General features: G+C 37.6%; 2 protein-coding genes across 3 annotated transcripts in view; both read right to left on the bottom strand.

The window, feature by feature from the left end:
- Positions 1-9697, bottom strand: part of LOC126372059 (transcription factor Ken) — a 31718-nt gene extending 22021 nt beyond the window's left edge. The window contains exon 1 of the mRNA XM_050017585.1: positions 9370-9697. Within this exon, the coding sequence (XP_049873542.1) occupies positions 9370-9440 (71 nt within the window). The 5' untranslated portion in view covers positions 9441-9697. The remainder of the gene's footprint in view (positions 1-9369) is intronic.
- Positions 1-22474, bottom strand: part of LOC126372337 (apolipoprotein D-like) — a 466981-nt gene that overhangs the window by 31631 nt on the left and 412876 nt on the right. The window lies entirely within an intron of this gene.

The raw sequence follows: 22474 nt of genomic DNA on the forward strand, positions 1-22474 counted from the left end.
TTTATGATTAGTTGGTAAGTGTCGTAAAAGTTATTGTTAACAAGAACTACAGTTGTTAATATTAATAATGTTTTCAATATGTTTTTTACTTCCTCTATGTATTTTCCTTTACGGGGTTTTAAGCGTATCACACGATTATTCTTTGGCATTATAATTCATTAATTATACTGCTTATATTAATCATAATGCCAAAGAATAGAGAACATTAGAAAAGAAGAATATTTCATTACGTCTTACTAAAAAAAATATGAAAATTCATTGGGAACTTTCCAAGTTACAACATATACATTATCTTCTTCTTCTTCCTTGCGCTGTCCCACTTTAGGTGGGGTCGGCTCTCCTAATACAACATATACATTATATTGGTGAAAATTGGTTTGAGTTAAGAAGCGAATGTAGAGTAACATATATTATATACTTTAAATATTACATAAACCGAATTGACAACCCCCTTCGCTTGAAGTTAGTTATTTTTTCTGGCATTCATTCAATAAGTAGGAATAGAACTATGTACTATAGTGAAAGAAGCAGGTGCTATACTGACTATAGATTGCATTATAATCTCCAAGTATGCCCCAATTTCAGAGTTATCAGCGAATTTAAATATTAAGCCTCGGGCGCTAAGATAAGCGATGAATGAAGTTGTGACGGCATTTCTTTAACAATTCCCGTATCAGTTTATTCGAGTAACAATGGTAAACACAAAACAATACAAATATAATTTATTGCACGAAAATAAAAAGAAATAATTACAAAAGACTCTTAACTAGGTAATGACACTCTGTAAAACTGGGGTAAAGAAATGAGAAGAAATGCGACTGGTTATTATCACACGCGTGAAGTAGTCGTCTAAAGCGGCGTGCGATTCGTGTGATATCACATTAATTGACGATTTCAATTGCATTTTAGTATAGATATGTTTCTAGATTGCGTTGTGGGGAAGTGGTTAGACTTCTTTTTCTCGTCCGCATTACTTATCTAACATCCGGTTGGTTCAAAAGGAAGAAGGAAAGGAGGTTGGAGCCGTGGTAGCTCAGTTGGTAGAAAGTTGCTAGGGAGATGATGGTTGGTTAAAAAGGAAAAATAAATCCTATGGGACCGACCGACAGGTTGACCGATCAGACGAACGGGAAACACCCGCCTCGACAGCGATTACGCGCGTGAGTTTTCGTCGTGGCGGCAAAGCATTTGACTTTTAAAACTTATTGGTACAACGAATTTAAATTTGTAAACGGCCTAATTTGAATTTAATAAGGAAATAATAAATTCTTGGCTGTCACAATTACTCAGGTGATACCTGTTTATATTACGGAAAATTTAATGGACCTAACACAGAAATTGTTATGGTGTTTTTTTAACTTGTTTTTCCAAATGTAAAAATATAAATGCCTTACCTTACATGGCGATGGCTAAACACTCATTTCTGATTTATTGTAGATTTGCCGCAGATGGCATTCACTACTTGGCCAGACAAGTGTTATTGCTTCAGAGCAATAAAGCCCATTTGTACAGTTGCTAAACGTTTTATAAATTTTTGTATGTTTTGTTTGTGTGCAATAAAGTATATTCGATTTGATTTAAACAGCTTGACCACTAAAGCTAAAGTCACACTAGTTTGAGATGGATATGATGAACCGGAGTTCATTGTGTTAGAGGATAGAGCTTCTTCTGTCGTGTGGGTTGTGAGCTGGATGACCAACCTGAACAACCCGGTGAGCTGCCAAGGTCTCTAAGTTGGCTCATGTGACGACTACGCGCTTAGATCAGTAAGTAGTAACCAGAACTATTAAAGCACGGGTCAACTTAGGTGCTTTTAGACAGTAGGAGGGTTGTAAGCCTGACCCCCCATCCATCCATCTATCCATCCATTCATCCATCAACTCATCTCCTAATTAAACTACGTAGTGATTTTTGTAATAGATATGTTCCCTCAGGGATTCGAACCCAGCTGATAGTTCGATCGATCCTTCTACGCTTTCTACTCACTCCCTGTATAAAGGCAGTTTATGGTTATGTTATGAAAGTACCATCACAAAAGCGACTTCCATTTTTCTCTGGAGATTGCGCAAGTGGCAAATCTCGCTGTAACGTTAGATAGAGATCTTATTTCACAACCTGTGGTAAACAGAGCTCGTATACGAACAAAAGATAGGAGATTTTACCTAACTCAATTTTCAATGTGTGATGTGAAAAGGCTGACACAGACATGTAAGAATAAAACACCGTTGGTCCCGGCTACTAACTACTTACTTACTGTAAGTAACAAACTTACTTACTGTAAGTAGTCGCTACATGAGTCATGTTAGAGCAAAATGGAAAAACAAACACGTCCGAACTTTTTTCAACAAAACACGAGAATTCCATTTGAATTTGGAACATTAATAATTAAAAACCATATAATACTCATTGTAAAACGACATATATTTTACGAAATATAAACTTTATACTTACTGCGATATTTTCAATGTTTTGATGGGATGTGTATAGAGTGTATTCGATCCCGGTCGTGTTTTCTAATCCCTAATGTTTTCTAATCCCGGGATTTTGGGATTATCTAAGGGATAGTTCCGGGATTGTATTGGTAATAGAAAGTGGTAACAAAAAGACAGTGAAATATATCAAAATCAACTCTTTTTTTATTTTAATTTTTAGTTAAAACTTCAAAAAACTTTAATTTGAATTGTATATTCACATTAATTGACAGTGCTATACAGTTAAACCACTATAGTAAACAAAAAAAGAATAATGTTCCAAAACAACCTAAATCATGAATAAACACATGCCTAAATTAGGACATCGAATATAATTTTTCCCTAAAATGCGTTCTTATAATTATTTTTTGACTGATATTGAATAAAAAGCGAATTTGAAATACAATGATAACTTATTATCTTTTTGATAATCACAAATACCTAATAAGTAGATGTGTTCAATAAGTTAAATTTAAAGTTATGTAAATAATTTACACGCGCAAAAAATATTGACAGAAGCTTGAGAAATAATAGATAATAATAAAATGTATTTTTAAATATATTTTGGATTTGAATATATTATTTATATTTATTGTATCTCAGAATTAAAGACACCACGTGTAAAATGTCTGTCATAATTATAATTATATTTTGGCGTCAATTAAATGTTATCATAGTTTACATTGGCTAATAAGTTGGGAACTGTTTACGGGAACTTTTAGTTATTAATTAATTATTTATTATTATTTTGTGTAAGTAAATTTGTTTGTTTTACATGTTTCATAGTTTTTATTATCTACTAATGATAGTCCCCATCTTTTTTGAAGTCGGTTAAAAATTGGCTATCATAACCACCCCAACATATTATACAAGCTTTCATCTTTTTATGCTTAACGGCCTTCGAGGTCCAGTGGTTGAGCGTTGAGCTTCTGATACGGAGGTCCCGGGTTCGAAGCCTGGGGGGATATATAACAAAATCTCGCGAAGATACTATGTTGATTTAGGGGAAGTCTGTCTCCAGTAGAAAAGGTATATAGGCTGTTTATGCATTTTTATGCGCTAGTACACAGTTGATATTTCAAAATATGTTTATACGTAAATAGGTAACTGATAATGCTTACCGACGTAAAGTTTACGAGAATGCTCGTATATTCTACGCAATAAAATGTACGAAGCCATAAGGATGAGGTAGGTAGAACTGCGTAGCTAAATTCGATGGTGATTCAATCGATCTTTCCCTAGACGTTTTAGTTTGTCGCTTTTAGTCTAAGTCGTGAGTCATTTAAAATCACAGAAAGATCGTTAAAGTTCAGGATTTGAACCATATGCGTTATGGGGCTGAAAATGTAATACCTAATAATAATATAGTTATATAATATTATTCGTTTTGAACCCGTACATGTGCAGGTGGTAATTTCGGCCCCTATTTAGCTAAGCATGAAATCCATTTTATATGGCTTAGCACCGTAAACACGCGACTCTTTCTCGCCGCAACAGAGATCATCTGTCTCTTTCTGTGCAGTACTGTGAGAGAGTGACGGGTGACGTATGTCGAGGCGAGAAAGAGTCGCGAGCTTACGGTGCTAAGCACACAGATCAGTACAATCATCATCATCAATTTAAGAGCCACCCTCTTGTCTGTGTAGCATTTTCCATTCCAGTCTATCAAAGGCCAATTCCTTGACTTCCCTATAAGACACGACGTTAACCTTTTCTTTAATCTGTTCCATGTAGGCTCTTCTTGTCCCCTTCCTCTCTTTCCTTCTAGCTTTCCTTCTATGATGTTTTTAATAAATTCGTCGTGTCTTATTAGGTGTCCAATCATCTTGCCTCTTCTGTCCTCAATAATTCTGAGTATTTGTTTTAGATCAGTATAATAAGTAATTATATTTTAATGACATTTTTAAATTTATTAATTTGAAAGCGCGGTTTGAATTAGATCTGTCAAAGTACAGCCAGTGTTGTGACGTTCATTAGCTTAGTGATGTATCAGTCGATATTAGGTCGATTGATTCTTTTCTAACAGTATGTAGGTAGGTGTATATTAAGTTGGTCTTCTATTGTGTGGCCAATCTCAGCTACCCTGGTGTCAGGGTTATTATTGAGCCGCCAAAGGCCTGTTATCATAGTTTGCAGCTTAAGCTAAGGCCCCTGGTACTTACCTAACTAAATATTATTTGAAATGTTATGAATGTAGCAGTCAATTATAAGCATTATAACCAAAGTGTTCTCTTGCATGCTTTTGGTATCTACTTTCTTTGGACACGTATGTTTTTTGTTGTTTATTTACGGTAAACATCATCATCATCAGCCCATAAACGTCCCCACAGCTGGGGCACGGGCCTTCCCTATGGATGGATAGGGAGATCGGGCCTTAAACCACCACGCGGGCCCAGTGCGGATTGGTGGTTATTAACGACTGCTAATGCAGCCCGGACCAACGGCTTACCGTGCCTTCCGAAGCACGGAGGAGCTCGGTGGCGCAACTTTCGCAGAGGCCGGTCATAGGATGGGTGACCACAAAAAAAGAAAGTTTTTACGGTAAACATGTTTATTTATTTGCTGTCCTTACCCTCAGAGAACATCGCAAACACTTTTTTGTGTCTTATTTTGCAAATGAAATGACAACCATTTTACAGACGATCTGGTGTAAAATTGTCCAGTTGATGACTCATAAAATTTCTTACAAGACGCATGAATAATGAATGACTATGTATAATGATAAGCGCGAAGAAAACATAGGAAAGTGTTGCGCAAGCGTGGCTGCGATAGTGCAGGCACCTCTTATCAAATTTTCAGTCATAATAGTAACTGACCTACCCGTACGCCGACATTTCGCTAAAAATACATCGCATCGCATCGTGAAACGTGCGCTTTCGTTCACGAACGTTCAGTTTTAGTACTCTACTCTAGGGTTTATTTACGCGCATGTATGTGGCGCAGTACACACGTGCCCGTAGCGAGGGATTTGTGAGAAGCTGCGCGCGAGTGTGCGTCGCACACATTCCCGCCCTACTCCGGATGTGAACGCAGATTTGTATGCCTGTGAATGCTAGACTAAATTGATAGCCCCATGCGTTATCTACGATAACTATTATTCATTGTAGTTGTGTGAGCGTTATTGTCAAAACACCTTGACACCTCAACTTATTTTACAACCTTCCAACGATTGCCCATAAACTGACGAACAATCAGAATTTACGCCTAGATGGGAAGTTTATAGCGCGTACGACTACAGACAATAATTGATTTATTGAAGCGGTCAAGGTTTCGAAGGTTGGCATTAAAACTCGTAATTGATGTCCCCGTGTGATGGACACGGAATGAAATACCGATCGTACATATTTCTTTAACGACGCGACATTAGTAAACGAATATAATATTCAACGTGTACATCAATATAGGAAGGGCTTATCGAAAGCATACAGACGAATGCTTTTGTGTAATAAATATTCAACGCAAGGGTAACTGCGTAATAAAACTAATAGACTAAAACATGTGGCCTTTGAGACTCGAATGAACGCTAAACTATATTAATGATGATGAAAACGTGAATAAACGCCTTTATAAATTTTATTGACCTGTCGGCCTTACGAAAGTTTGTTTTCAATTCGAATACGAAAGCGGAAGTCGTTAGGTGCAAGCCGCACCTATCGATGAAGACGATATTGATCATGAAGGTGAACCGGTGGACGGTTCCGGGCCACGGAGGATGCGAGAACCCTACCCGCGGCTCCTTCGTGTGTGTAAACGTTTGAAATCCAACGTGGCGGCGCGCGCGGCGCGTGCGTGTGAGCATTGCGTGTGCGCAGACTAGCCGATAACAATAAACTATTTCCGAAGTGACCCAGTTCCAACGTCCTTCGGTAATTTGTGCCGTGAACGGGAACAAGAAAGGGCTCGGAGTCAATTTTGACAGCAACCATTACAATTTTTGTTGTACCTACGCACAATGACTCCTTTGAAGTGATGAGCTAACTGCCGCTCTTTGTTACACTCCTTAGTTTTTTATAGCACTGCCTAAAATAGTGAGGCTTTTGCAACCTTGAGTTAATTCAATGTTAATAGTGGCACCTTCAGAAATTCGATTCAAATTGGGTCCAATCTTTTTTGCAGGTAAAATTTAATGTTCTAATGTCATTGAAACAACCGCAGAATCCGTTGATAGACTGTCTAATTGAATTGGAACTTGTTAAGTGTGTTAATAGACAGAGCCGTCACATTCGGTGAGACGGTTGTTCATTAAAATGCGATTTAAAAATGATTAAAAATGAAGGAGAGGATGTCACGAGGCCTCTCTATGCCTGCTGTCTAGATAGTTCAATAGTTTCACAATCACTTGACGTCACCATGAGTGTCGGCCCTCTGATAACACTTTTTAATTCAGTTCAATGTCACTCAACTATGAAGAAATTCAATGAACGATAAATTGGAGACGGTTTTCAGACGATCTCCGCGCGCTGCCGATGGCGTCGACTAATTTCGTAGTTCTGGGAAATGTTTATGTCGACTCTGCAAGGAGCAAATGCCGATTTCGACATCGCATTGAGTACCTACTCGGCCGTGCATTTCGGATTTTAGAAATGTTTGCGTTTCTACGTTGTAAACCCAGTTTCTTTAGAACCTTAGCTATGTTCAAAAGACGCGTACGAGTAATGTGAGTGGTTATGACGTGTTGCGAAATGCTCTGAGAAAATCTGTTTAGTCTGTTTCATTCAGTGTCGTTTCTCCTAAACTAGCACTTGGGAAATAATAATATAAATTTGGAAATGGTCGATTCCGAGTGTTATTGTTATTCGCGTGGTCAATATTGTGTAAAGATTTCAAAACGTTGAAGGAAGCTGTAAGTTGTAACCTCTCGTGCAACAGCGATCAATGGAAATATTCTAATTGCATTCTAGATTTTCCTTCAACAATTATGATAAATTCAAAGTACGAGCTGCGTGTTTCCAGGAAACAAGCCGCAATTGAATCATAGCGTGACCTGATTAAAAGTTGCATTTAATTGTGGTTGGTTACATATGACTTGTGACAATTAGATTAGTTGTGCAAATATGGACCCTTTGGGTAACTGGTTTATGTAAAGAGGGAAAAACTAGTTTACTGCCGCGTGTATGTGATAAACAAGTGGAATTGTTCTACGCGGAAGCCCCTGATATTTGGTTGATACTGTTGGTACCTACCGTTATCATTATAAATTAATATAATATTTCTTGTCAATCTCGCGCATGCAAAATTGATAATTCGGTGATTTGATGTATAATTTTAATGATCAGTTTCATATTGTTTACATTTTACACTAAGAACAGAAAGAACGTTGTTTTTCTATCTTGTTTGCGTGCGCCTGCGCATACAAATGAAGTTTAATTAGAAACTTCAAAAAATAAACGTGCTGGACGAGTAGACTACTATTTCAGATTTAAATTAGATATATGACTAATCTATAAAATGTTGACAATAATTTTCTTATAAGCATTCGTAAAGTAGGTCTAGTTGGAGTGATAGCTGATAAAGGTATCTAATTCAAAGGTTACAAAAATCAAAATCTTATCTCCTTGTAAGTTATACTAACGTATACTTATCGGCTTATTTTTAATCGGTACAAACTGAAGGTTCCTGAATTCAATGTAAGTGCCTATCAAATAAATAATTTGATGCATTTTCCAACTGCGCATCAAACTCGATCTTTCGGACTTTAGTTGGCATTTTATGATATTTTAAATACAAGGTCGGTCGGCAAGTTATCGAAATATTTATATCTATAACAGTCGAAAATTTGACCTTAATAATATTAAATATTTAAACTACTACTTTACTACTAAACGAATAAAATCGAAACATGGTGTGTAAGTAATAGATGGGTCCATAATGAATACAAAAGGCGATGCATACTTGCTTGTTGACTTTTCTGGCATGATTAAATTCCATTCTAAATTATTTCGTGCTTCGGTTGTATTAATCTTGTATCATGTGTTGTTATGTTCATTAGTTGTACAACTGGCATTGGTGTTGAATTTTGCATTTGACCCTTTAATTATTCCTGCTCGTGCCAACTCTCTTTCATTGACAATTATATTTTTACCTCCGTTCGTTAGTATAGCGTTACCCTTCAGTTCTTCTCTCATATTATATTCATCTGTCGCCCAAAATATTTGTTTGTCGTTCATATTAGTCGATGTTTTTCGTGCTTCGTCGACGGAATCGTGATTTGTTTTTTTACATAAATGTTTTTCTTCCGCGTTATCGTTTATTATTTAACATATTCAAGGTCCAATTTCATTTGATAAACGCAATTTCATGCTTGTCCCACATTTAATTTCAATAATCACATCGTGTTGATAATGTGTACTATTTTAATATTTCAAATGAGTATAGTATAAATATGCTTAATTCGAAACAGATATAGTTATTAGAGATTGTTTAAGTAACAAATCCGATTTCAATTTTATGCAAGAGCGACCAAAAGTGAAATTCGCTGTCGAAGTAGATAATTACACTATTCATTACATTAACTACTACCTACAAAGAGCCGCTGATTGTATAAAGGAAATAAACATTTCATAAGTTGTAATATTTGAAGTCTATTCAGTTAGCATAGATACAATTTACTCGGTGTGTCGAATGCGCGCGAAACCAAGCGTGGAAAAGCGGCGCGGGCGCAGCGCAGTTCATACGCTGAGCACAGTCGATTTCGCAAACCACCATCTAATGTGAACCTATTAACCTCTTCGTCGAGCGAGGCTCCGAGGCGAAGGCGAGAGGCGGATGGAGCGAACACAACGTTCATTAGCCACAAGGTTGTGCCGACCATCGGCCATCCCACCGGCCCACCGCCCCACCGACGGTCCCACACCCACTCCCATGTGACCAAAAATTAGTAAACAAACAAAAAGCCTACCTTGCCAACTGTAGTGCACTTCTACTCGCAAGCTCATTGTAGAAATTCAAAAAAAGGTTACTATCGAACATATTAGCACTATATCACAGCCATCTTTCTCACATAAAAATTAGAAAACAAACAATCCGCAGCACCAGCGATCACAGGATAACACAACGTCCGATCCTAGGCACGTCCGTGCGCGAGCGACGTCAAAATAAACTGGCGCGGTCAAAATGACGAAAGTGAAAACATCGCACACGCACAGAAAAAAAGGTTGGCGGCGCTGCTCAGTCCTTGCAGGCCACCTCTCGCGCGGGCTCCAGTGACACACTAACTGTGAGGCGCGCGCATCGCCCGTCGCCTATATAATGAAGCGCTCGGAGGCTCCGGCATCAAACGCCGGAGGACGGCACAAAAAGAAGATGCCCGCAACGGTAGCTAGGAAAGATTGAACACAAAGAATAGCAACACGTGGGCGCGTGTGCGTGCACGTGCGCGTGTCGGTGTGCGCAGAGATAGGCGGGCGCAGGAAACTCCGTTCTCTTCCACTAGGAAAGACCTTGGATTCGAATCGGCACGTTGCAATGTGTACCGCCATCGCCTACGCCGCTGTTACCTACTTGACGCTGCCGGCGGATTAAACGATGCTTCCATATAAGATGTTTATTTTAAACACGATCATGCAGTTGATGCTATAAATCTTCCCACTATGGGAAGCGAGGCAAAACAAACGATGGGACGAGAACAAATATTAGCCTAGTTAATAGTTAATGAGTAAAGCAGATATCTTTATTGTTATAACAAGCAGTGGCCAAGTGAACAAACAGTATAATTACGATGACAACGATGATGCAATGAAAGTTGATTATGGTATTAGCGATTTGACATGTATTTAGCGTGGGTGGTCGGAAAGCGATGGCGCAACTTCTGCTGAAGAACTCAAAGACAATAACTGGGTCATTAGAGAGTTTGTTAATATAGCTGCTACCAATGATTGATCTGCAGCCTATAATGTAACTCGACTTTCTCAACTGTGAAATGAAAACTCTTGCTTGAAAATAGAAGCTGTCTGCATTTACACAGTACTCGTCTTACTTAGTATCATCTTTGCTTATTTCATTGCTAATTTTACGTCATCATCATCATCATCACCATTAACGTCCCCACTGCTGGGGCACGGGCCTTCCCTATGGATAGATAGGGAGATCGGGCCATAGACCACCACGCGGGCCCAGTGCGGATTGGTGGTTATTATCGACTGCTAATGCAGCCGGGACCAACGGCTTAACGTGCCTTCCGAAGCACGGAGGATCTCGAGATGAAAACTTTTTTTTTTGTGGTCACCCATCCTATGACCGGCCTTTGCGAAAGTTGCTTAACTTCAACAATCGCTGACCGAGCGCGTTTATCGCTGCGCCACCGAGCTCCTCCAATGCTAATTTTACGTAGCTGCTATCATTACACATTATGAATCAGACGAATGAGTAAATAGTTCATAAAATGCTTAAAAAGTTTAAAACCAAGCACAAAATAAGGAAAACGATATACGAGTACGAGAATAGATACTTATTTAAAACGTATTTGGAGACATATTTATATGACATGGTATATGATATTGAATAATGTTTAATAATAGAATGTTGGACTAAAAAACGCCACAGCAAAACCAGCGGTTGCTTAATAAAACATTATAAGCGTTAATGTGACTCTTGCAACTCGATCCGTTTTCGTAACGTAACCACTTTCAACTTTCTCGTTTCCTCAGCCTCATTGTCTAATGAATGTTCGAGTTGGATAACTTAGTGAATTTCTTTAAAAGACACTACTTACATAAATGCTTCAGCCTCCGTGTGAGAATTGTTTAATTGCCACTTGTTTTTAACTCTTAATTTAATTTTAAATTTGTTATTGAAACTTTATTTTGTAACCGAGTGAGAGGCTCCCACATTGACGCTGATAATGTTTTATGTATTCTTTATTGTTTTTTGCTGGGACGCGTATCTGTGAACATTTACGACATATATTTATTGTTACACTTCGGATTATTTTGATGCGGAAATGCGATATCGCCTGTTGAGGTATCTACAGCGTCTATTAGCAATTAATAGTGAGTTGTCATTGTACAGGACTGTCCATTTATCACACCATTAGTAACAGGCCTTTTCATACTCGTACGTATTGCAGAACAATGGTCTATTCACTGTTCTGCAAAATACCCTATCTATGAACTAAATACTGGTAATAATGTGAATTATGAACGTTTGGATGTTGGCCTAGAAAAGTAAATACCACTTATAAATTACATACTTATAAATTATATAAACTTATTAAATAATTAGAAATGCCTTACAAATCGTTGTATACTCGGTTGATTGTGATACGAGTATTGCGTAGTAGTCTTTTTGTTCAGACTGTTCAACTTTCAGCAAATGTTCCACACGAGTAGTTTCCTAAAAAGTGATACATTTTGCTCGTTAATGTACTTATTAACTGCCATAAAAAGTCTGTGAAATCAGGATGAAGTCATCTGAGCTCGCACAGCCAGACGTTTGGCGAACTTTCTCATTTCACCGGGTGAAAGTTGAAACGCATACGCATTGTACTTTTGTCACTGCAAATCACGATCTTATCGCAAATCGTAATCCTGACATTTAACCACGCCCACAAATATTCCGAGTTGCAAATGAAAGTTCTCAAGTTATTAGTTAGCTGCCAATTGTTGCGCAATTCCACTAGGTATTCTTGTGGTTGATTAATAGAGTTAGACAGGATGTCAGATAGCCACTCGTGTGAGTGCGACAAAGCATCGTTGTATCAAAATAGGCAAAACTGTCAAGGTCAGCGAGGTACAAGGTTTGAGAGACAAAAGTTTTTCATCATACATGCCTGGTGTATAGATGATTTCACAATTGTTCACTTTATACCTATATAATGTTGTTCATAGTCAATAGTATCGTGTGAAAAATATTTTTATATTCATAAAAGTTCTACGTAGTTCGAAAACAACGATTCGATTATAATATTCCGCTGTTTTCTCCAGATTGACGATTATATCACTCAATATAGAATCTTGTACTATTGAGATTGGTTTCGGTTATCTCGGTTACGTGTCTATGCCTATGTGAAAGTGCTTCGCAGCGAGCCGCCAGAACGTTATGCATCCGCATCAAGCATTGGATCCGTCACGATCGACCGTGGCTGCCATTTATTAATATTAAACGAAAATTCGTTATCCAACTGGCCTTGGGCCGCGTTCCTTTCAGTTCTACTTAATGATGACAGTTGCTTGAAACGTGCTGTTTGTAATGGCACCAACTCAATGACCGTACACTGTGGTCACGGAGACTGCAAGGTTTTTCCACTAATGCTCGTGAACGGTTCGCCAGCCATGGAATTCTATACACCCTACAACACGACTATCTGTCACGGTTTCATAAAGCCATTACCGAACCGAAAGAGCCAAAGTTTCAATCATAACCAATCAAATTACTTTGAATACGAACTTTCGAAAGAAAATTCGACATGCCGGAGGTTTTGTAATAGTTATCGAAAGCACGGCTCGTCGAGCCTCGGCGCAGACGTCGAAAGTGAGAACCGAGAGGTTGCGCAGGCGCGTTACGAAGTTTTTATTGTCGGCCGCGCGCGAAATCACTTGAAAGTTGTATTGTCCTTGGATATTTCACTTCTTTATTTGTTGCATTTCCGACACCAGAGCGAAGTTCAATTGTTGACGACGGCAATGTTCGCTTTGCGTGTGTTGGTGCCATTTGGTCCCCTTCACTGCAATCTCCTGCGCTTAGATATTGTCGCGCGGGATGCTGCCCCGTGATATTTACTCCCACGTTATTGCTAAATGCCGCAACGCATTATACCGTCCTAGTCACAAACGTAGGGTTGTCGTTTCACGTACACTGAAAAGAGTTTTGAACAGGAATCTTACCGAGAGACTATATTAGATGAGAATTCGGTATCGCCAGAGCAATCCAGGGTGTAGGTGTGCGCGGGAGCGCACGCGGCCGCTTCCTGGCGCTTGCGCCACTTCCCCGCTTGCGACACGCTTCCTCCGGGAGAGTGCGAGGCCGCGCGCTTGTTCCGCGCGTCAATTGCACAACTATTATCGGCTAGTTGCCCAACGGTTCGACTTTCACTGAAACTTGTATAACTAAATCCAGGGTAGGTTAGCACTGTTCACTGTAATCCGGGCACAGTCACAGGTCGCGGGAGAGCGCGATCGCAGGCGGTCGGCGCGACGGCGCAGCGGGCCGCGGGCGCCGGTCGAGTGGCGCGCGCGCTGCGGCGCCGCTGTCGGTTGCGCCACTCTGGAAAGTAAAAGTGAGCGGGCGGCGCGGGGCGCGGCATTTCTCCCACTTTCGCTGCCGTGATTCATTCCGCGGCGGCACACGTCGCGCGTCAAGGTCGATCCCGCGTCCCGCCACTCCCGCGTCGACGTCCCACCCGAGACGGCACGCGACGCCACGCTGCGGTCACTACACCGCAGTGTCAAAGTGCACTTGCTTTACGTCAATTATTATTTCCAAGATTTTTGATAGCGTACAAGGACAACAAGTTTATTTTCCAGTTAATCCTGAAGACGAAAATTGATTGAAAAAAGACTTAACTAATATTTTCTTCTGACGTCATGGACACCTACTGCCTGTCCACAAATACCTACTTATGGGTAAAACCAAAGAGGTAAAAAATTAAAGTGTCAAAACCAACATCCTGGCGATAGCTTTCGATGCACCAGCATGCACCAAGACCGATAATTACAATTATACTCGCTCCTTGTTCGAGAGGTTTTTTAACAGTGTAGTCTACGTCTTATGCTCCAGCATCGTCACAATTTTCAAAGCTCATATCCAAAGCTAAAAAAAAAAAGTTAGTTTCCCGCTTCCGAGCGCACCTGTCAACTAATGTCATTACGGTTTTTGTGCACCGGCGCGTCACTTCGCCTCCGTAAATAAACAGTATTTTAAACTAATTGAAAACTAATATTTAACGCAAAAACATGATTGATGTAGTGCGACAAATCTGTTACTTACATAATCAAGTGCTTTTTTCTTTAAATAAGCTAGAAACAGTACCAAAGAAAAAATGTGGAAGACGACGAGCGTAAGTTCTTTTTGATAAAACAAAATGTGGATTAAACTGGTAAGTCTTAACATTATCCATCTACTAAAACAAGAGAAGATTATAATTATGATCAATTCAATTTGATTCCTTTTATTGTCGAAAACAAATTACTTTTTTTGAGGTTATAATTTTATAATCCTAACATTCGAAGAAGTAACTTAAGTCGGCACTTATTACTAATAAAAGTAACTAGTTTTATTAACAGAAATAATAATAATATTAAAATTGTATCGTGTTCGTGTTATAACAGTGATTTAAATGTTATACTTTGTTCCGATGTTGTTGTTGTTTAAATTCGCCTTATATAAGGCAGGCAAAGATCTGAGGACTATACAGTCTTGACTTTAGTAATTTAATATTCGAAAATCACGATCAAAATAGGCCTAAGCCTTGTCTTCAGTTCCTGATTGCCGCGTTTTTATTTTCATCTGTCACAAAAAAAAAGATTTTTATTTTTGTTTCTTTTCGTAATTCGTGTTCTTGACTTATGTGGTGGTTGATAACTTACTGTCAGCGAATGAAAAGAGCAGTTTTGTAATAAAACGAAGAGACCCAGTGAAATATAACCACAGAATGGCATAGAAAAGTAAATAATAAACATGGAAATAATTTGACAAGTTCAGATAATTAGATGACAGAAGCACTTCATGTTTACCCTGTTCATCAAGAAGTACCTATGAGACAGTAGTACTCGATATTACAGAGGTCATCTACACCATTGGTAGACAAGATACATAACTTATTCAAGATAACACTTAAAACATTTAGAGGATTATAATTGGTTCAATACAAGATAACCATACTTAAAAATGATATTATACTATATTATAACAGTACATAATCCCATCCCACAGTCTCTGTTAAGTGGTGATAATAATGTTATCTTCTCCGAATGATACTTACAATATAAGATGATGATAACATACCCTAACAATAAAAACAGAAAGAGTGTTAAGAGGGTACAGGCAAGAGATAGCCTTATTATAGTAAGCAATTTCTTCCAAATTACTCTAATCTTATTATATTTCAAGCTTCCAACGTATGGGTGATGATTATTGGTACCAACCTAACCAACAAGAGAACACCACTTGGAGAGTCACCTAGTTAAGCACTAGTAGTGAACTGTCTGACTAGAGGATAGACAGACTATTTGTTTCCTTTTAGAGCTATCACAATAGAGGATAGACAATGGACTTGATGTATCAACCCTATTAACTTAAAAATCAACCACTAAGACTGTTGCAAAGCGCAAATATACCTATGTCTTATTTTAATACCTAGAGCCATCGTTTAGCGGATGGACAGTGGACTTGATGGTACCAACTCAATGTACATAAGAGCTATCACTAAAAAGTTCGCCATTGCTAAGCGCTAATATACCTTTTTTACATTTCCATACCTAGAGCTATCACTTAGAGGATAGACAATGGACTTGAAGGCACAATGCACATAAGAGCTACCATTAGGAAGGTCGCCATTGATAAGCGCTAATATACCTATTTGTCATTTCCATACCTAGAGCTATCACTTAGAGGATAGACAATGGACTTGAAGGCACAATGCACATAAGAGCTACCATTAGGAAGGTCGCCATTGATAAGCGCTAATATACCTATTTGTCATTTCCATACCTAGAGCTATCACTTAGAGGATAGACAATGGACTTGAAGGTATCAATGCAATGAACATAAGAGCTACCACTAGGAAGGTCGCCATTGACAAGCGCTAACATACCTATTTCTCATTTCCATACTTAGAGCTATCACTTAGAGGATAGACAATGGACTTGATGGTATCAACCTAATTAACAAAAGATTTACCACCAGGAAGGTCGCCATTGCCAAGCGCTTATATACCTATTTATCATTTCCATACCTAGAGCTATCACTTAGAGGATAGACAATGGACTTGAAGACACAATGAATGTAAAAGATACCACTAAGAAAGTCGCCATTGACAAGCGCTAACATACCTATTTCTCATTTCCATACTTAGAGCTATCACTTAGAGGATAGACAATGGACTTGATGGTATGAACCCTATTAACATAAGAGCTACCGCGATTAGGGTCGGCATTAGCAAGCGCTATATACTTATTTCTCATTTCCATACCTAGAGCTATCACTTAGAGGATAGACAATGGACTTTATGGTATCAACTCAAATAACATAAAGCTACCACTACAAGTATCGCCTTTTGCTAAACGCTAGTAGATAGCTAGAACATAGACCAACTATTTTTTATACTTTTATTTTCATGTTTGATTTGTCACTTGTGGAATTGAAGATAAACGATTTAATTGTCGGGGCTTACCTACCCATGTTGAAACTCAAGATTAGACTAATGCTGAGAAACAATAGACTATTATGTCAAATTGTTCATTATAAAATAATGAGAGTACAAATTCTGAAGAAATAACCGACAGTTCAAAACCTAAAAGCCTCTGTTCTATTAATCAACCTCAACTGTGCTAGAAATCAAAGTATTAATAGCCGAGATTACTTCCAAAAGAGATAACTGTACACAGGACATGGTTAGAGAACCATTAACTGCTATTCAATTCTTTCAACCAACATCATAAAATTCAAATAGCACATAAATAATAATGAATAACATTGCCCGAAGAGTGAGTAAACGAGATAGCAGCAGGATCTGTGGAACAGAGACAACAGTATCAGCAGGCAGCCCCGCAGCCAACAGTATGAACAGAAAGCCCACAAGGAACAGTATCAGCAGGCCGCCCACAGCCAGCAATAAAAGCAGTAATGCAACCAGACATGATCAGAAGTGCCATAACCAGCAGCCCTACAGCCAGCAGTAGTAGCAGAGCTACAACCAGATGTATTAGCAGTCTCACAGCCATTAGTATCAACAGTGCCCCAGGCAGCAAGGCCGTTTAAGAATAGTACCTCATGAGGAGGAAGAATTCCCTACAAAGTTACAATGGGAAAATTTGCACAAGCAAATATATTTTTCATGATATTTACTTTTCAAAATTCTGGTAAAATTAATCCCAAATGTCTATCACTAAAAGTTTTAGCATTATCATTAAGACATGGGATTCAAATCCTGTCTTTGTTAATCAGGAATAACAATACTAATCTCAGTATAAATTGAGGTACCTACCTGATAATATTATAACTTCAATGAAAATTTCCTTCAAGTATTACATTCATAAACTGCCTATATACGTCCCACTGCTGGGCACAGGCCTCCCCTCAATTAACCGGAGGGGGTATGGAGCATACTCCACCACGCTGCTCCACTGCGGGTTGGTGTGTATTTACAATTTATATAAAAATTACAACATTAATGGTACATAACATAAACAGCAATATACGGGATGTGTCCCTCCACTCAATCAATCGGAACCAAACTGCAGTGGAGAAGTAACAATAATATTTTTATGATAAATATATGTTTATCTTATTTTTCGGTTAGTGTTGTAAGGTCAATCAGGCAGGTCCCTTCACTAAGTAACCTGACATATTAAATCTTCAGGTTGGGTATGAGAAGTGAATCCCAGTGCAAACAACGGGATCATGTTAGGTTAGATTAAAGAAAAAGGATGATTTTTACAAACAATGATAATATACCTACACGACCGATAATTAATAAATTAATGTTATCCTTATATGTAACTGCATACCTAAGGGTAAAATATGTTTTATCCATTTATTTATTTTTTCCAGTAAATAATAGGACGTTACTATTACTGTCCTAAAAACAAATTTAATAATTATTACACTAAAGGGATAGCTGCGTAAACAATGTTACGTGTGTTGATGTGTCGTGTGTACGTTGTTCTAACATCTGATTGGTGGGTGAAAGGTTGCATAGAGGAATAGTAAAAGATTCCACAACAAGTTATATTTATTATTACCACATAAAAAAAAAAATATACTAAATATTGTTACTAAGCCCATATGGTCGATATTAGGTAATACAAAATAACGTGGGCTCGGGTAATCTATTTTAATAAAAACAAAATCTTAATTATCACGAAGATAATTATCACACAAGTACATAATGTAAATGTACTTCCCCTCTTTATACTTTTAGCCTCATTTAACAATATCTTATAATAAAAGAGGAAAGTTTAGATCAGTGGTTCTGAATATCTTAATGAAAAAGGTCACTTGAATAAATGTATCGAAATTCTTACTTACACTTATATTTGTATTTTCTCTAATCAATTTGACATGTTGTCTTAGGATTCATTTAACTACTCAATGTCGACAACAATTGCCAACTTAGCACAGGATGTTACAATCAATCTTGTGTCTGGGTGCCCGCGTCATTACCCGTTCTTTATGTATTTCTTCTTTTATGTATGTAAACAAATAATGTGTAACTTTGATAATTATTGTAGACCTTGGTGTGCCAATGAAAAATGAGTGTTACACTATATGATAAACTCTCACAGTCCTTTCGACTACAACTATCGTTGTTGTTCAAGAGCTTCGGAAATGTGCTCTATGGTGAGGTCCCTGTGAGGTTTTTATAGCCAATCTTGATGTTGAGCTTCCATCAGAAATTTGTTCTTGTGTAGTTCTTTTGTTGTGAAATTGATAGTCATGTGAAATAGGTATTTAATGTACTTGCTTAACTTCAACTTTATTATTTAGAACTATGTATCTATTCTAGTACAGTATAGTATAACCATATATAACATACATAATATCGATTCCATTCTTGAGAACTGGTGAAACTTGTTTAGCGAACAGTAATTATTCTTATTGTTTTTTACATGATAATATCAAAACGTTTGGTGGAACGCCGCGCTGAGTTTATCAGGCAACGGCTGTGCCTCTGACTGCCTTTATTGGGATTAAAGTCATGGGCAGCTGAATTAGCCTTTGTGATAACAATGTACTTTATTCATTAATGAATAATCATATTATTGGTACTCGTTTCAATTTAAATGTTTCATTCCCAACTAAGCTTTAAACATCTACACTGTTAAAAAACCTCTCGAACAAGGAGCGAGTATAATTATGAGATTAAACGAACTTACCTGTAAGTGAAGTTCTATCTCAATTATACGAAGCTCCTTGTTCGAGAGGACTCCCTCCCTTCAATTTTAATATCCCGCCCTAAAGTTTCCACAGGTGATGGAGTTGTCCATGAAACATGCTTTAAACATAATGACATTAGTTGACAGGTGCGCTCGGAAGCGGGAAACTAACTTTTTTTTTTTAGCTTTGGATATGAGCTTTGAAAATTGTGACGATGCTGGAGCATAAGACGTAGACTACACTGTTAAAAAACCTCTCGAACAAGGAGCTTCGTATAATTGAGATAGAACTTCACTTACAGGTAAGTTCGTTTAATCTCATAATAATCATGTCACTGTGGAAAATTAGTGAGTACTAACAAGTAGAGAAAGTAGAACGGCGTGTTGTAATGATAATGTGTAACAAACGAAGTAAACATTCACTTTCTTTCCAGGCATTTTATATCAACTCGTCAAATAACGCACTCGAATTGGTTCCAAGTGGAACAAATTGATTTCTGCATCTATAATCAAATCAAATAGTCGTATAATATAGGGAAACGAGATTTACAGAAATATATAATAAAGGGCTATAAGGAAGCCTGCTTAATAACAAGTTTCATTAATAATTCTTTGTAATTTATGGTTGTGATAACTTGTAAGTGTAATGTTATAAATGCATTAAAAATCACTTTGAAAGGTTTTCTTCGAATACAAGTATTGACAACATTGCCATTAGCTAGCACAACGATGCTGGCAAAATATATAAAAAAAAAAGATTTTTTGTTTTTTTTTTAATGTAATTTTGTGTAACATGTTTTAAGTCTGATGTTTTGGTACTATTTATAGTAAGTGGCGTTATTCTATAATAAGTAATTTCTTTCATTCTTTCTAACACGTATTATTATGATGATTATGATAAGCTTCGTCAATAAGTCCGTTTCTATATTAAATTATGAAAGATTTTCTTGTCCACGTGGAAAGCTTAAGGAACATAATTTCGACGCAAAAGATTAGATAACGTATGGATGGAGTCAAGGACAAACAACTATATAGATAAGCATTAGGTTTGTAAATAACACATTCATAAATACAGTCACTATTGATTCCAGAACTCCCTTAAGCGATTTCTATGAATCCTTGCCCAGTCTTGAAAATATATTGTATAAAAAACCTGTTCAAGATTAAAATTATCTAAATAAATTAAGATTTATAACCAACATCAAGAAGCCAAGGTACAGGCAGGACGGATACGGATAAAGGACAGTAGGTACATAATAGCACGGCAGTAAATGCTTTGCCTGACTTTCTAAAGAAAGTGTTAAAACTAGTATCACAAAGAGTCACTAACACAGTTGGCTCGATTACAGACGGCGATACGGCTCACCACCTATCGCGTTGGTCTAACAGAAACCTCGGTGAGGTGTGGGTAGTAATTCCTCTTGCGATGGATGTAACTCTGACTACCTCAATTGGGATATTGTGGACTTATGGGAATCTTGCTAATTTTTATGAGGGAAAATTAAATACTTACACTAGACTAGACTGATAGAAAAAAGTAATTTACATGCAAAAAAGGTAGGTAGGTAAATAGTTGAATACGTAACTCATTGATGAAAACGCGAAGATAATGCAAGGTACGATAACCGCCGGATGAAGTGAAGTGAACATTCACTTTGCTGTGAAACTATACGCAGCTACGCATATGTATGTAGATATATCTACTGTTACAAAACATTCTACTGGTGCAAACGATGCACGGTACACAAAGTCGGGCAAAGTGACTTGAATGAAATATTTAAAAGTGAACGATGAATCATTTTTAAACTTCTGAACATATTTTAAGATTTAGGACCGTTTTTATACATATTTGATACTAGCAATGTTATTAAACGTACTGTCAATAATTATGTTTCCATTTTTTTTTTGACGTGACGTATTATAAATGGCATTAACTACTTGGCCGGACATATATTATGGGGAGCGTTGAGGGCTTTCACCCGGTAACCATTTTTGCTATTACCTAAAGCTGTATTATGATAAAACAGTGGCTGCAAGTTGCATTGGAATGCTTGTGGCTCTGCCCAACCCATTAGTGATTGCAGGCGTGAGTTTATCTACGTATGTATAATGATAAAATATCATCCTTAGATATAAATACTTTCTGAATATATACTTTCTAAACCTTCTAATCACCTTCATAACATCTTCTGAAAAAAAAAAATTACGTAAAATTTAACAAGAATATTATTCTTTGAAACTTGAGTTCATAATTGCGTCACTAATAAAACATAAAGAACAATGCAGGTTCAAAAGTCACGGTCAAAGAGAATTAGAAAACAATAAATTGTATACGAAATCCTGACCCAATTTCACAAAGTAAATGAGTCAATTTATAAATACACCAACTATTTTGGTAGCAATAGTACAACAGTTCGCGAATGAATCACAGTGAAGATTAGGTGGTTTTCATATTGTAAATGAGAAGCGAGGCGATATTTACGCCAGGCGTGCACTACGAGTTTTTCGCCGCGCGGCAGAAAAAAGCAGCGGCATAATGTCGCACTGTAATACTGTACCAAACAGTTTTAAATTGTATTACGCGCACTTGACGGCAGGCCACCGCAGCGGCACAGTATTACAGTGCGACATTATGCCGCTGCTCTTTTCTGCCGCGCGGCGAAAAACTCGTAGTGCGCGCTTGGCCTTAGTACATTTTCAAACATTGAAATATAGAAGCAAGTATTCACAGTGCATAGATCAATTTTTATTTCAAAATCTAATTTAGAAAAAATGTAGAAGGTTTTGATATTGTAGATGGTAAGCGAGTAGACACTGAGCAAGTAGCGATTAGCGAGCAGTGAGTGAGTGAAGAAGCAATTTTCAATTTGAGAATTCAATTTTGAAAGTATTTAGGTACTGATGTCTCCGTATAGTAGATATAAGCAGAGTACAAAGTACAAGATGTTTTGATGTGATCATGGAGATTTCAAA

The sequence above is a fragment of the Pectinophora gossypiella genome, chromosome 2 (genome assembly GCF_024362695.1).
Source record: "Pectinophora gossypiella chromosome 2, ilPecGoss1.1, whole genome shotgun sequence".
Taxonomy (NCBI): Eukaryota; Metazoa; Arthropoda; class Insecta; order Lepidoptera; family Gelechiidae; genus Pectinophora; species Pectinophora gossypiella.